Below are 17500 nucleotides of genomic sequence, written 5' to 3' on the forward strand. Positions count from 1 at the left end.
GTCTGTCTGTCTGTCTGTCTGTCGCTCTCACACGCACCAAACCACTACAATCACGGAGACTGTAACACGTGACCACGTCAAATTTTACATATACACTGACTACATGAGATTTTTTTCCTGGCTATCCATTTCCTCGATCGCTCTGAGGTGCGGACACTTCGGTGGCCACGATCCTCACAGCGTCAGTGTTCGTACAACACCTTTGTTCAACTTGATGCTCCAGGAGGTAGAGCACTTTTTCTTTTACTAATTTGCTCAAACGGGTGACTAGCTTGTGTAATAATTACTAACTATCCATACGTAGATGTATGTATAATTACATAAATCTATATGTAGATTAATATATAATTTAAGTATTATTAGGGCAGTTAGTTTCCAGGCAACCAAAAACATGTAAACATGTAAAAACAAAAAGTTACTTCTATCCAAAGTCCACTTGAAAATCTAAAAAAATTATTTTTTTTCCTTCAAAGCCACGCCACGAGATTCAAGGAAGTAGCATAATCGAATCCAGCCATCAGGCCAATTATTAACTTACAGCCAAAGTCACAGCGCAATCGTCTCTGACTTTCCCGGCGAGGGGGCAAATCCGCCCGGATATATCTGTCCAGCGGGAAATACAATTAAGCGTCTGAAGCGAGAGGGGCGTGATTTCTCTTGAACATTGAGTCGAATCTACATTGGAGTCAAGTAAACGATAACCCTTTACATTATTTCAAATAACACCGATTGGCCAACCGAATACTCCGTTCCGATTGGTCATAAGGTCAGACGTCACATTGACCAACTTGTCTAACTGAACTCTGCTTTTTTATATATTTTTTTCTAACCGAAAGTTTCATGTCTCATTTCTTGAGAGAGAGAGAGAGAGAGAGAGAGAGAGAGAGAGAGAGAGAAAGAAAAAAAAACCTTATGTTTTCATACACAATACAGAGTGCCACTGTGGAGATGTGGCTGTTGAACAGAAAAGCTCCAGGCAGCAGAAAAATGGTATGGGCTTAAAAGAAAAAAAAAAAGAGGAATAATAAAAGGGCTGTTCGGTCATGATGTACATTTCAGGCAGACTGTGTGGTCTGAGTGGTCAAACCGGATTCCAGATCCGTGACTACTACAGAAGTCTCAGGCCTTAGTTTTCGTGTCGCACGAACGCCAGTAACAGACCCGATACCGACCAGAACATCGCCAGATACATCGTCCGATCAGCTCACACTGAAAACATCTTAATAATCTCTTAGCTGACGTCAAACTGGCCCTGATCCAGTACCAGGAAATTATTTCAGGGGCTCTAAACAAAATGGCTGTCATTCAGACTCTAATTCTCAAATATTCATGTTATATATATATATGAATGTGTGTAAATTATTGTGCTAACAGGATCCAACCTAAATTATGGATAAAAAGTTGCCATAGTGTAAACAGAATAATCTGATCACTACGCCACTCTGTTACAGCTTCATGCCTACTGATATTAACACTTATTATTTGTGATGAAGGTTGATAAATAAATCAACACAAGCTCTACCTGCTCCTCCTGGGCTCCTGTGCGCCCCAGGACCTGGATGCCGGTGTCCGCCCGGTGAAAGCACGCCGGCGGGCGGCCGCAGGTTGTCCGGGTGTCCGTGAGCTCCGAGCACCGCGCATGCGCCGGTGAGCTGGTGCTGTTGCTGCTGCTGGTGATGAAGATGATGAGGATGAAGATGATGGAGGGTTGTGCCTGAACTCCCTGCGCCGCTGTTCGCACCAGCACTCTGATAGAATCCGGAACGTGAGCGGGACCGAGTCCTGGGCGGCTCGGTGGCCATTGGCTGTGCTGAGAGCGTCGGGGGTGAAGGATATGACGGGTGAGAAAGGTGAGAATTAGCCGCTGAGGAAGCGGAAACGCCGTGAAATCTGTCCGCGACTAGTGCCGCTTCCGGTGCGCTTTCCGGAGTGCGCTTGGGCACGCGCTCGACACCGGCTGGGACGCGGGGACGCACGTGAGGCTCGGGAGTCGCTGGCGGCGCACCAGTAGCCGCGATGGGCATTTCCTTTACACGGGGGTGTCAATCTCTCTCTCTCTCTCTCTCTCTCTCTCTCTGTCTGTCCTGTTTCCCCCTTTCTGTCTGTCTTACTTCCTCATTCACCAAAGCAGTAAATAAAAATCTGTCGAAGACAAACAAACAAAAAACAAACAAACAAAAAGTCAGACGAAACTTTTTTAAACCCAGCAAAATGAAACATGTGTTAGTTTAATAATAATAAAGTAAATAACGTGTAATGACCGGCGTTCACTTTCATCTGGTCCCCTTTTTTGTTTTGTTTTGATGCGTCTTAAAAACGCGAACGAGCCTAAAACTCATCACACTTTACACCGTTACGTACAGGAACGACTCGGAGTTTGTGTTTTGGACATCAGACGTGATGTAGACGTGTATAAACCCGGGTGCGTGTGTGTGTGTGTGTTCGCTCGTTAATCCCACACACTACATACACCAGCTAGCCGATTAGCATCCAAGCTAATCTACAGATACACAATAAACAGTGCTGTTTAATCAGCTTGTTTTGTTTCATTTCACATCACACGCGTATAAATACGCAGCCGGAAAGGTGTCTCTTGTTGTTTATAAGCTATAAACGCGACGAATAGTAAGTTTAACCACTTCCGTTCAACATTTTTTTTCTTTTCAGGCTAGCTAGCTAGCTTAGTTAGCTGCCCGAGGCTAGTTTGGGTTAGCTAGCATAAACACAGCGCGAGCGCACCAACGTCACCAAGACAGAGAGAGAGAAAAAGCGTGCAAATAACACGCAAATAACACGCAATAATTTCGTGTGGGTTTTCCCTCAGAATCCACGCGAACTAGTGAAATAAAAACGCTATATAAAAAACACACACCCGGTTGTGATGTGTGTCCTAAACTCAGCGGCTAACACTTAGCTCTCAGGCTAATGCGTTTACACCGTGAATAAAAAAAAAAACAACAACAACATCAAAGTAGCACAGAAACGCATTAAAATAGTCCCGTTTTAAAACAAACAAGTAGAAACGTTCTTTTTAAAACAAATCCCCCGAATAGAACATACAGAATGTTCTGTTTATATGATCAGAAATGGGGTCTAAAATAAAAAAGCCCTGAGAGCTATTTAAAGGGAGGGGGTTTTAGCTTCAGCTCTCAACACTATCTTTATCTCAAACAGCCTGAAATAAAACTACAGCATATAAACTACAGAAAGAATATATAATATACTACATTATATATATATATATATATATATATATATATATATATATATATATATATATATACATACACACACATACACACACACTATATATATATATATATACACACACACTGTATATATATATATATATCAGCAGGAGTTCATCGGTCTTTCATTACTGAAGCTAAAAACAGGACAAAATCCCCCCTTTGAGGGAAAAAAAGCATAATAAAATAAACACCTCACCTATTTATACACAAGAGAAACGGAATAAATCCCAAACTCCAGCGTCGGTCTCATGTATGTATGTGTGTGTGTGTGTGTGTGTAAAATATATATATAAATAAATATATATATTTCTTTTCCCTAAGAGCTCTGTTCCTGTGTTCATCCAGACCGACGGCGCTGATTAAAATGTGACAGAGACCATCAACGGGGATTTTCACGTTTCCAACAGAGAGAAGACCAGTCTAATGGCACATGGAGAGAATCGCACGCGGACGTTGTTGTCGTCGCAGGCGAATGAAGACGGAGAACGCCGAACGAAGCCGGAAAACGCCGAGTGTAGCCGGAAGATGCCGAACGCGCTTGAGTGGACGTAACAAGTGGGAGGTCGTGTGAAATAAAATGGACGCCGTTCACACACGTCTTAGATATATTTGGATCCTTTATTCGGATTGGATCATTTCGCTGTAATGCATATTTTACACGTTTATAAAACGTTAAAAAAAAAACATGCAGGAGGGTGAGTTTCTACCAACATGGCATCCAGCAGGCAGGGCAAAGAGGTCAACAGAAGCTCTGATTTCACTTTGGGGTGAATATGGCAAAAAATAAAATAAAGTAAAATGGGACGTGGTATCTTAGAGGTTAAGGTGACTACTGATCAGAAAGGTTGTGAGGTCGAATCCCAGGTCCACTTAACCAGGGGCGGTTCTAGAGGCGGGGCCACAGGGGCCCTGGCCCCTGCTGAAATCTGATTGGCCCCTGATTGGCCCCCGTTCCATCAATCGTCGACGAGAAGAGCAACCGGAGAATTTTTCACAACGATCACAGATGCAATTCCACCCCCAAACAATTGCCGGCACTCGAGCGTTTGAAAAAGGAATGACTGCCGAAATGTATTTGCACCGTACTGAATACATTTTGTGTGCTTGAATGTACCCTGTACTTGGCCCCTGAATGTAACATGTGGCCCCTTAATGGCCCCTGTTACAGAAAAATCCTAGAACCGCCACTGCCCTTAACCATCAGTTGTATAAATTGAAATAAAAATGTAAGTCACTCTGGATAAGGGTGTCCGCTAAACGCTGCAAATGTAAATGCGGCAAGGAACAACAGTAAAAAGGCTTTTTTTCACAGTAAACAGTAAACAACAGTAAAAAGGCAACATTTACATAATAAACATACATAAATAAAAAAATTTGTGATTTTATTCAAAGAACGAGTGGACGACACTCCGATGGATTTGGTGATTCTGGTCCTAATTTGTCATTAGTCACTACTCAATTAGTCACAATTAGTCGACGATTCGATCTGTGTAGTGTTTCTCTAGTGTTTCTCTGCGTAGGTTTACTGAAGATGATTGAAGATGAACGGGAGAAGCACATCGTCAAGGAGAAGACTCGTTAATTTACATTTACAGCATTTGGCAGACGCCCTTATACAGAGTGACGTACATAAGTGCTTAAATCTCTAACATTGAATACATTAATACTGGCTCACTAAGTTACATACTTAAGATACCATGAGTTTAAAACATTTGTTCAAAGTTACAATGAAAAAGTGTCAAAGGTGTGTTTTTTTTTGTTTTTTGTTTTTTTAATACGTGCAGTTTTTACTCTGAATGATCGTATGTGGTCGTCATGTTCAGAAAAAGCACACACTGGGTGTAGGTTGGTGATTCCATTTCTGTGCTTGGGACATTTTAGTAGAAATAAATTTAAGATGTGGAAACTTCTGGATTCCAACTGCAGAGAAATAAAAAGTGATGCTGAAGTGGTGACAGTCTAGAAACTGTTGTAAATGTAAGACAGTAACACAGCGAAACACAAACCCCAGCGAAAGTACCGCTTCTACAATTCTTTAAGCCAGCGAAGAAAAATAGTGATCAAGAAAATGACTCAATAAAGTGCAAAGGTGGTCTCGTTCACTGGAACGTCGTCGGCCATCTTGAATTTTTGTCTCCTCCAGCTCCAGGGCCTGGAAGCCCCGCCCCCTTCTGTTATGTAAACAAAGCTGCAAGCATTGACTGCATTTAGTGTCCAAGATTCTCTCAGTTTAGCTGAATAAGTGCATCATCTGGGTATTTAAAGTGCACTTCTTATTCTCATTCTTGTTGTAAATTTCAGCCTTAACACACAACTTACACTATTTATGCTACAAAATGACAGTTCAGTTACAACAGCAGTTTGTTTTGTTTTGTTTACTGTCCATTTAATGTCCAGTATGACCAGCATTTCCATATGTTGTACACAAAACACAATGATAATTCTTTTCTCAACAACTACACAACAGGCCAGCTTCTCTGGGTTGTTTTGGAGCTCGGGGTTTGATTGCTTTGGTCTGTTCCAGCATGAGAGGGGGTGCAAAGCTGACAGAGCAGGAGGTGTGAATAATTTACAAATGTTACCAAGCTTCACTTACATTTACCTTTCTCTTTAAGCCTGGATAATATAGTGCTCAGATTTCTGCATCAGAACTTTATTATATATGTTTTGTGGGTTTTTTTTATACCAGATTCATGTGTTTGTGTGTGTGTGTGTGTGTGTGTGAGAGAGAGACTGGTTGGCCATTTAAATGTGTGTGTGTGTGTGAGAGAGACTGGATGGCCATTTAAATGTGTGTGTGTGTGTGAGTGAGAGAGAGAAAGACTGGTTGGCCATTTAAATGTGTGTGCGTTTGTGTGTGTGTGAGAGAGAGACTTATTGGCCATTTAAATGTGTGTGTGTGTGTGAGAGAGAGAGAGAGAGAGAGAGAGAGACTGGTTGGCCATTTAAATGTGTGTGTGAGTGTGTGTGTGAGTGAGAGAGAGAAAGACTGGTTGGCCATTTAAACGTGTGTGTGAGTGAGAGAGAGAGAGAGAGAGAGAGAGACTGGTTGGCCATTTAAACATGTGTGTGTGTGTGTGTGTGTGTGTGTGTGATTGGTCTGCAGGAGGCATGCTCTCTCTCTCCCCTGCCTCCTGTGGACATCACACACACACACGGCACACATTTAGGTCGGATTTAAGAGATTTAAAGAAATCTGTGTGTAAATAGAAACAGATATTTCTCTCTCTCTCTCTCTCTCTCTCTCACTCTCTCTCTCTCACTCTCTCTCTCACTCTCTCTCTTTCTCTGATATTCGATAATTGGTCTGTTCATGAGGGGGCCATTATTTTTGATCACTCCCACCAACCATACGAAGGGAAAAAAAAACCCGCACACGTGATTGTGTAGACATTCTGCTGTTCTGCGTGGCCGAGAAAAACGGTCCATGTGCTAGCAATAAACGTGTCGAGCTCTATGGAAGATATAAAGGCTGCTGTCTAGTTTCAGCATCCGCACGACTCAAGGTGGATTATTTTGGATGTTTTGTTGTTGTTGTTGTTGTTGTTTTTCTGAAAGTGTAACAAACTGTAGAAAAATACACATCAGTGAGAATTGACTGACTTCTTTCTAGCCCAGAGGGTAGATTCTTATATCCAGTCTACAACAGTGAAATATCGATGCACCAAACTTTGTGTGTGTGTGTGTGTGTGTGTGTGTGTCATGTCTGCTAGAGTGAGTGAAAAGACACGTTTTTTTTTAGTTTCCCCGCAAAAACTCTTCTGGAAGACGAAAGTAAAAGTAGACGCACATTTTCCAGGACGTATTACACCGAAGGAAAGAAGACAAAACGAACCGGATGGTTAGTGCGTCTCAACCCGAGTCCGTCCTAAGCATCTAATCTCATCATCAGCCACGTCTCTGTTGTCCTGAGACGAGTCCGGATCCTCGTTCACGGAGTTCGTCGTTTCGGTTCGTTTTGTTGGATTGAAACAACCCGTCATTATCAAAATCCTGCTTATTGTTGAGGTTTTATTTAGTTATTATCTGGTTTTTCTGGTCACTTCAAATTTACCGAAACCCAAACCTCAAGAACACGATAATTTAAGCTCTAGAAATAACATCATGGACCTAATATGAACTCGCTGTGTACTGAGGAGACCCGCGGAGTTTATTTTACAGTTTAAACGTAAGCACCGTAAGCTCACAGATATACATTCTGACGTGTGTTGTGTGTAGTGATGGTTGTGTAGCCTATTGGTTAAGGTGTTGGGCTACCAATCGGAAGTGACGTGACGTACGGCTAAGTACGGTGACCCATACTCAGAATTTGTTCTCTGAGTTTAACCCATCCAAAGTGCACACACACACACACAGCAGTGAACACACACACACCCTGACCAGTGGGCAGACATTTATGCTGCGGCGGCCGGGGAGCAGTTGTGGGGTTCGGTGCCTTGCTCAAGGGCACCTCAGTCGTGGTATTGCCGGCCCGAGACTCGAACCCACAACCTTAGGGTTAGGAGTCAAACTCTCTAACCATTAGGCCACGACTGAAGGTTGTGAGTTCGATTCCTGCTGCCACTGCTGGGCCCCAGAGCAAGGCCCTTAACCCTCAATTGCTCAGTTGTATAAAAAATGAGATAAAATGTAAGTCTCTCTGGACAAAGGCGTCTGCTAAATGCTGTAAATGATGGTTTTACTTTACAATCAAACCCTAAGAGAAAGGTGTTGAACTGAATAAAACAAGTAGAAACTCATGTACATATAATTACAGACCTTCGGTATATAGATGGAAAAAAAAAAAGGGATTCCTTTATTATCCTACATCTCTTTCTCTGTCTCAATTTCACTCTCAGATAAAATAAACAGCCGTGCTTATTTATCTACACACACGTCTATTACACCACACCCTCGTCATCTATACACTTTGATGCAGTGCAAACGAACCCCCTCCTCGTCTTCTCTCTCTCTCTCTCTCTCTCTCTCTCTCTCTCTCTCTCACTCTTTCTCCAGGCCCCGGGGAATGGCAGTGGACGCTGGTAGTCATGGGTGAGCAAGCAAGATTGGTTGTGTGTTGGCAGTGTGCAGGAGATAAGAGCAGGAACAGCAGAAAGGGAACCTCTGAGTGGGAGAGGGAAAGAGGAAAAAAGGGGGATGGGGGAATGGAGGAAGAGAGAGAGAGGGATGTAGAGGGAGGTTGGGGGTAGGTAGTGTGTAAGGGTAGGGGCTTTGCAAAGGGGGCTTGGCTGATGTGTGTCCTCATTGGTCCGTTCAAACGTCAGGGGGAGGGGCCGCCACACACACACACACACACACACACACACATACATACATACCAGCTGGGAGAGAGCTACAAGAAACAAAGAAAGAGAGAGAGAGAGAGAGAGAGAGAGAGAGAGATACATAATTAATAAGCACAGGCTGATTATTAAATTGCTGATTCTCTTCATCTGAAAAGTAACAGAGTAAAAATAGAGTTAGATCTGACACATAATCCAGTGCTATATTAACACACACACACACACACACACACACACACACATACACACACATACACACACACACACACACACACACACATACACACACATACACACACACATACACACACACACACACACATACACACACACACACACACACACATACACACACATACACACACATACACACACACACATACACACATACTGCACTACAATTACTAATAAATCTTCGCAGCTTCATTGTTTTAATATGACTCTATGAATATTTCATTAGTAATTCGTTAGCAGGAACAGAAAAAGAATTATCCGCTCGAATTTTCCCAAAATTGCATTTTCTATGAGACCAAAAAATACACGTAATTAACACAACCCACCATCGATATACAGCATAGTACACGTTTAACATGGATGCAGTTAAAGGTGCAGTCTGCGATCATTTTTTTCTTTTTCTCCATCACATTTTAGCCACTTTACCCAAATATCCCGTTTCCACGGCGCCCAGGGCTTCTGTTAAGATGAGAAACAGTAACTCGTAAAATAAAACGTGGAGTATTAAAATTCAACCAATCAGGACGAAGGGGCTCCGAACGGACTTGCGCTCACGCCGGAAACAACGTAACGTGACGCAACACAAGAAAGCAGCTGAAACGATTTGTTTTGCTTGAGAGTCGATGATTTCTAAAAGAACAGAAGTGAAGTGGGCGTCGCTGAGTGACGTTATGAAGCCGAGAGAAGTTAATTCATTCATCTTCTACCGCTTATCCGAACTACCTCGGGTCACGGGGAGCCTGTGCCTATCTCAGGTGTCATCGGGCATCAAGGCAGGATACACCCTGGACGGAGTGCCAACCCATCGCAGGGCACACACACACTCTCAGTCACACACTACGGACAATTTTCCAGAGATGCCAATCAACCTACCATGCATGTCTATGGACCGGGGGAGGAAACCGGAGTACCTGGAGGAAACCCCCGAGGCACGGGGAGAACATGTAAACTCCACACACACAAGGTGGAGGCGGGAATCGAACCCCCAACCCTGGAAGTGTGAGGCGAACGTGCTAACCACTAAGCCACTGTGCCCCCCTGAGAGAAGTTTAATAACAAATAATATAATATGACGTAGACTGTCGTAGAGACGTATCGTCACACGACTGTTAGGAACGACGTGTATGGCATCATACGGACGCCGTGTGACTAGACGGAGAAGGGGTGGAAAAAAGACAGAGAGAGAAAAGGGGGGGGAAAAAGGAGAGCGATAAATGGGAAGAGCGAGCCAGCGCAGTGTGAACTCCAGCCAAGCTAAATCTGAGCGACTTGGCACCAGACCCTTGGCTCGAGTCTGCAGAGAGAGAACAGAAAAAACAGGCTGAAGTGATATGCCAAGAATGCAAAGACATATACAGTCTTCCTCTCTCTCTCTCTCTCTCTCTCTCTCTCTCACCTCCGCACTGTACACAGGCCTGCTTTCGATTAAGGCCACACTCCACATCACTGCTTCATAATCACTACCAGAGGTTAGAAAATCTAATAAACGCACACTTTCATGCATTAAAGGGGCAATAAGTGTTTTTTTTTTCTTTTTATTTCTTTTTCGGAAAGGACAGTAGCAAGGCTTCCGGAGCAGCTTAACGAAAACGCTTTAATATTTATAAATTTAGAAGACTTCAGAATCCAGTCCGGTCCCCGTAGCAACATCTGAAGTTAGCTGGTCGACGCTTTTTTCATTCTGAAACAGGAAGTCGTGGGGGGAGGAGCTTAAGAATCAACGCGTTTTATGCTACTGATGTTTGACGACATAATGCAAAAATTGGATCAGAGTGTGAGATTTGAGACACAGCTACAGTTTGCGCCTGCTGGCGGTACGACTCGAGTTTCACGCTGGTGTCGTGCCAAAGCATTCTCAGCTTCACAAACACTGCAACACACACACACACACACACACACATACACACATACACACATACACACACTCCCTCTCCACAGATCTAATATAGATATATAAAATACTCACTAAAGGTGTTACTGCCACCAACCTGATACATGTTGCGTAACATAGCTAACACACACACACACACACACACACACACACACACACACACACACACACAGATCTAATATAGATATATAATATACTCACTAAAGGTGTTACTGCCACCAACCTGATACATGTTGCGTAACATAGCTAACACACACACACACACACACACACACACACACACACACACACACAGATCTAATATAGATATATAATATACTCACTAAAGGTGTTACTGCCACCAACCTGATACATGTTGCATAACATAGCTAACACACACACACACACACACACACACACACACACACACACACAGATCTAATATAGATATATAATATACTCACTAAAGGTGTTACTGCCACCAACCTGATACATGTTGCATAACATAGCTAACACACACACACACACACACACACACACACACACTCAGCCTAGACATAAACATCATTCAGACGCAATAGAAACACAAACACTAAAACATCCTTTAATCAGATTTATTATTTCAAGACTAAGAGCTGCAGATCATAATGTTGTCACTAGAGGGTGCAATTCTGTGTAGCTGAACACAAACTTTCATCTACTGTATTAAATGAGCATCAGGGTAAATGTTAAACAGTCCTAAGTGTCAATTTTAGTCTTTAAAGCTGCGTTTGGTAACCTGGGGCAGTGGACGGGGGTCAAGCCCCAGAGACAGGCCCTTAACTGCACCCCCGCACCCCCAAACCAACACACACATACACACACACACACACAGTTTTAAAGAAGAAGCTTCACAAACACACTCGATCTAAAGACTTTGGTGTCTGGTGATGTCATTCATGTGTGTGTGTGTGTGTGTGTGTGTGTGTGTGTGTGTGTACTAGTAGTTTTCTGTTTCCTGTCTGACTTTCCCACACTGGATTTGTGTAATCTGTGGGAGCGAGGATGAGCGAGGAAGGATGAGCGGACAAGAGAAAGGATGGAAAGAATAGACGGAGGGATCGATGAAACATGACCCGATGTCATCTCGGTTCCTTTCTCTCCGTCATTTATTCATCGGCTATTCGTCATCTTTCCTCTCTCTCACTGTCTCTCAGATAATGTTGGAGTAGCCGTGTCGTTACCGTGGAACAGTCAAACGAGTCGAACTCAACACCGCTTTACAGAAAAATAAAAAAATTTATTTATAGAAAAATTTTACACAATAAAAGTTTACCTTACCTTAAAACGTTGCCTCACTTCATTACAACAAATACACATAAAGTTATTTTTTTTAAAACTGGTCCCCACTTTAAGTCGTTACCACAGAAACGATATTGTATTAGAATGTGCGTGTTCATACAGTATAAACCGTTTTCCTGACCAATCAGAATCGAGAATTCACACTTCACACCTTTCTCAATATCGCATCTGATTTCTGACCGCACGTGCGTGCGACGTTTGTCGAAAGAAACCCGACTTCCGATTCATCGCGTCGCCCTCATTTCTCATCACGCCCCGCGTTTGCATCGCTCGATATTGTTTTTGTTTAAATGTCAGGTTTTTTTTGTGCTCAAATCGCTTCCTGTACACCAGCACTTCTTGCCACATCCTTTCATACGTTTCTGAGCGTTAGCACATTTCCTGGGTCTCGTTTCCTCACGTCCCGAGTCTGTCCATCTCCATTGAGCCATGGTGAGCTACTGCCCCATCTGCGGGAAGCCCGTCTACTTCGGTGAGTCCGGTTGTTTTTTGTCCGTTTCACTTACTTCCTGTTTTGGGGGAAAAAATCTGTTTTTCTATTCCTCTTTAATTCGGCTGGGGGAAGGCGGAGGAGGGGAAGGTCTATTTGTTTGCCGTGTAATCATTTCTGCACTAAAACGTTTAAAAGCGAATTGTTTCCAACCTTTTCTCAAACCTTTCTTCGAGGTTGCGAGTCACAAAAGAGGAACAGGAAATGATAATCTGCTACAATACAGGACTCCCAGAATCACAGCTAGTCACTGCGTATACATTCACTAATCCGAGGCTTGAGCAGGGTGCTTGGCCTTGCGCTAGCTCTTGTTTAGCCTTGATTTTCAGCATGTGATGGATCTCCTGCACCAAAGCACTTCCTTCTTTGAAGTCAGGCTTTAAATATAAACTCGTTTGGGTGGCCGAATGTGACTGACGGCTGAAATGACTTCATGGTGAAAATCGAAAACTTTCCACATTGTGGATTCTAACTGACTGACTTTCAAAGACTGGACAAAAATCTTTTTATAAACGTTGGCTTATTATTGCATGTAGGCTACGTGTGTGTATGTGTATGAGAGAGAGGGAGAGAGAAAGAGAGGGAGAGAGAGAGAGAGAGAGAGAGAGAGAGGGAGAGATGGGGAGAGAGAGAGAGAGAGAGAGGGAGAGAGAGAGGGAGAGAGATGGAGAGAGAGAGAGAGAAAGAGCGAAAGAGACAGAGAGAGAGAAGAGAAAGAGAGAGAGAAAGAGAGAGAGAGAAGAAAGAGAGAGAAAGAGAAGAGAAGAGAGAGAGAGAGAGAGAGAGAGAGAGAGAGAGAGAGAGAGAGTACATAACAGTTCTTAACTAACTCTCCATGAGTCAGCCAGTACAGGAAGTAAGCTGGAGTTTCGGGTTTGTGGCAGGAAGTGGATTTGGCTTGAGACAGCAAAAGAGAGACAGAAAGAATGAGCGAGAGAAAAGGATTGTTTAACCTGGCAGCTACAAAGCTAAAAGCCATGGCTGCTTAAAGAAAGGCTGCTCCCAAAGGCAAGCTCTGCTAGAAGGTTCTGGAAACCCGCAAGAGACTAAGAGCCAGGGATGACTGGGACAACGGTTTCTGGCCTGTTCCTGTAAGCTGTGTTAGAGAGTGAAAACAGCAGGCAACACAGGACATGTTGATTCTGCGTGAGAACAGAAAGGGGGCCAAGATGAAGGCCAAATGTGGACGTGAACCCCATCCAAGATGGACGTAAATTGGGAACGTTAGACAGATCCAAAACTGAGAGCTCACACGCTTAGAAAAATATGCAAAAACGTTTTAACAAGCACTTTTTAGTTTGCCTACACGGGAGGACGCCCTACAACGGAGGCTTTCGCATTTACATGAACTAACCAGAGAGAGACTCTGTCCTACAGACCTACCTGGAACCTTACAGGAAACCTTAAAGGTTCTACATAAGACCCTACATCAGAGGGATTCCCTTTAGGAATAAACCTTAAGTAGACACCTAGAGACCATTAACCATCCAGAATCCTTCTGTTCTACACTTATGCAACACATACAACTGTGACTGTAGAATGTTTTTTAATCATTACAAACACTGACGGTGGGAGCATAAATCATTATAAACACTGACAGTGGGATTATAAATCAATATAAACACTGATAGTGGGATTATAAATCATTATAAACAAAGAGTGGGATTATAAATCATTATAAACACTGAGAGGGAGATTATAAATCATTATAAACACAGAGTGGGATTAAAAATTATTATAAACACTGAGAGGGAGATTATAAATCATTATAAACACAGAGTGGGATTAAAAATCATTATAAACACTGAGGGGGAGATTATAAATCATTATAAATACTGACAGTGGGATTATAAATCATTATAAACACTGATAGTGGGATTATAAATCATTATAAACACTGAGAGTGGGATTATAAATCATTATAAACACTGACAGTAGGATTATAAATCAATATAAACACTGAGAGTGGGATTATAAATCAATATAAACACTGATAGTGGGATTATAAATCATTATAAACAAAGAGTGGGATTATAAATCATTATAAACACTGAGAGGGAGATTATAAATCATTATAAACACAGAGTGGGATTAAAAATTATTATAAACACTGAGAGGGAGATTATAAATCATTATAAACAAAGAGTGGGATTATAAATCATTATAAACACTGAGAGGGAGATTATAAATCATTATAAACACAGAGTGGGATTAAAAATCATTATAAACACTGAGGGGGAGATTATAAATCATTATAAATACTGACAGTGGGATTATAAATCATTATAAACACTGATAGTGGGATTATAAATCATTATAAACAAAGAGTGGGATTATAAATCATTATAAACACTGACGGTGGGAGCATAAATCATTATAAACACTGAGAGTGGGATTATAAATCATTATAAACACTGACAGTAGGATTATAAATCATTATAAACACTGAGAGTGGGATTATAAATCATTATAAACAAAGAGTGGGATTATAAATCATTATAAACACTGACGGTGGGATTATAAACCATTATAAACACAGAGAGTGGGATTATAAATCATTATAAACACTGATATTATATATGAATATTATTCAACAAGTGAAGAAAGTAAAGGTTTCTATGAAGAACCCAAAAAACTGGTCCTTGCTGAACAATTTAAGGAACAGACCCAGAACTATTAATCAACCAAAGTCCCTCTGATTTAGTGTCATGTAGAACATTTAAGCTTGCTTTATTTTTCCTTAAATGTTCTATAGATGTAAAACACTTACAACAGGGATTTTATGTAGACACCGAAAGCCATTAACCACCAAAACGTATGTACGTGATGGTCAGGGGGTTCAATCTGGAGTTCAGGTTACATTCTCATGGGTTTCCTCCAGGTTTCCTCCCAAACCACGCCGGTAGGTTGACGTCTCTACTCTGAATTGCTTTAGGTGAGGGATTGTGGAATAGAAGAGTGTCCAGAGCCCCAGATCCACCTCAACCCTGACCAGGCATTTAGCATCTACAGCAAAATATCACAGGATCTAGTGTCTGCCCATGACTTTCATTTGGATGATTTCCTCCCACATGGTACTGGTTACTGGTCTGGGAGCAGCTGTTGATTCAGGAACCCAGCAAACCTTTTTAAGAACCATTACTTTTATATACTCAGATACTCAGAGCAGTTGTGGCTCAACTGGTGAAGGCTCTGGGTTGTTGATCTGAGGATCGGGGTTCAAGGCCCAGCACAGCAAAGCAAGGCCCTCAACCCTCCCTGCTCCAGGGGTGCTGTATCATAGCTGCCCCTGCACTCTGACCCCAACCTCCTCAGTTGGGGTATGTGAAGAAAAGAATTCCACTGTGCTGTAATGTATATGTGGCGATAATAAAGGCTTCTGTGCCCCCGTTCTTCTTCTTCTTCTTCTTCATGATCTGTGACTTCTTCAGGTGAGAAGAAGAGGTCGCTCGGTCGGGATTATCACCCGCTGTGTTTGAAGTGCCACAGGTGTAAAAGGCAGCTAACACCTGGTCAACATGCAGAGGTACATGTGTGCGCACACACACACACACACACACACACACACAAACCCATATTCCCATATATCACCAATGTTCTGTGTTTAACGCTGACTCATTCCCGGCTCCTGACATGGTTCTTCAGAGCAACGAAACCCAGAATCTTTTCTATAAACATTTTCTTCACACCACTCAGTGATGTCACACAGATGTCGGGCCCCTGTGTTTTATACACCGTCACCTATAAGCAAGAATAAAACCTTACCGTGAACATGGGAACCTTGTTTTTTGAAGCAGCCATTTTGGAAATTCGAGGTCTTTGCTAGCGCAGCTTGGTGTCACTCCACACCCTGTAGGCCATTCCTCCTAAACCAGACAAAAACTAGAAGACAACCTGTATATATATATACACTCTCTCTCTCACTCATTTTCTACCGCTTATCCGAACTACCTCGGGTCACGGGGAGCCTGTGCCTATCTCAGGCGTCATCGGGCATCAAGGCAGGATACACCCTGGACGGAGTGCCAACCCATCACAGGGCACACACACACACTCTCATTCACTCACACAATCACACACTACAGACAATTTTCCAGAGATGCCAATCAACCTACCATGCATGTCTTTGGACCGGGGGAGGAAACCGGAGTACCCGGAGGAAACCCCCGAGGCACGGGGAGAACATGCAAACTCCACACACACAAGGTGGAGGCGGGAATCGAACCCCCAACCCTGGAGGTGTGAGGCGAACGTGCTAACCACTAAGCCACCGTGTCCCCCCATATATATAACCTTTATATAATAAGCTTTATTCCTTTTTGAAATGAAAATATCCCTGAAGCATTAATATAAACATCAGATTCTAATCAATCACTAATTTTATATATAATTTTTTGATTCAATCAAATTTCTATCCAAATGCTACCTTAACCATTCACTTCATCTAATTTGATTTATGCGTGCTTGTCTAAGGAATAGAGGCATCACAGGATTTTTCCTCACTGAAGTGTGTGTGTGTGTGTGTGTGTGTGTGTGTGTGTGTGTGTGTGTGTGTGTGTGTTTTCCAGCATGATGAGAAGCCCTACTGCACTAACTGCTACTTGAGAGATTTTGGGCCTAGAGGTAAATCTCTCACTCTCTCTCGCTCTCTCTCTCTTGCTCACAACACTCACATACACTCTCACACACACACACACACACACACACTCACACACACTCACACACACACACACAAAACCAGACATTGCAGCACATCGCATAATACTAGAAACCACTTTTCTTTTCCACTACAGGTTACGATACTGAAACTCTATCAGCACCCATGCATTTTTTTTTCCACCCATGTATTTAAATCTGCTTTGCTTTAAAAAGATTAGACAATGCTTAGCTATGAACACACACACACACACACACACACACACAAAGCAATAAAAAAAAAGAATCTTTTCCACTCGTTACAGATTTATCTGATATTAGTCTGGTATCAATCCTTTGTATGGGGATTCCCATGCTATGTGATGGGGATTAGTCA

General features: G+C 42.5%; 2 protein-coding genes across 2 annotated transcripts in view; one reads left to right on the forward strand and one right to left on the reverse strand.

The window, feature by feature from the left end:
* The window catches only part of rnf38 (ring finger protein 38), a 29793-nt gene extending 26185 nt beyond the window's left edge, over window positions 1-3608 (reverse strand). Inside the window, exons 1-2 of the mRNA XM_060864605.1 lie at window positions 3448-3608; window positions 1523-2142 (exon numbers count right to left, since the gene is read on the reverse strand). Of these exons, the coding sequence (XP_060720588.1) occupies window positions 1523-2024 (502 nt within the window). The 5' untranslated portion in view covers window positions 2025-2142; window positions 3448-3608. The remainder of the gene's footprint in view (window positions 1-1522; window positions 2143-3447) is intronic.
* Window positions 3609-12237: 8629 nt separating this feature from the next.
* The window catches only part of zgc:195282 (uncharacterized protein LOC100192223 homolog), a 6517-nt gene continuing 1254 nt past the window's right edge, over window positions 12238-17500 (forward strand). The window contains exons 1-3 of the mRNA XM_060864606.1: window positions 12238-12450; window positions 15900-15994; window positions 17037-17091. Coding sequence (XP_060720589.1) covers window positions 12408-12450; window positions 15900-15994; window positions 17037-17091 — 193 coding nt within the window. The 5' untranslated portion in view covers window positions 12238-12407. The remainder of the gene's footprint in view (window positions 12451-15899; window positions 15995-17036; window positions 17092-17500) is intronic.

This window comes from Tachysurus vachellii, chromosome 2 (assembly GCF_030014155.1).
Source record: "Tachysurus vachellii isolate PV-2020 chromosome 2, HZAU_Pvac_v1, whole genome shotgun sequence".
Classification (NCBI taxonomy): Eukaryota; Metazoa; Chordata; class Actinopteri; order Siluriformes; family Bagridae; genus Tachysurus; species Tachysurus vachellii.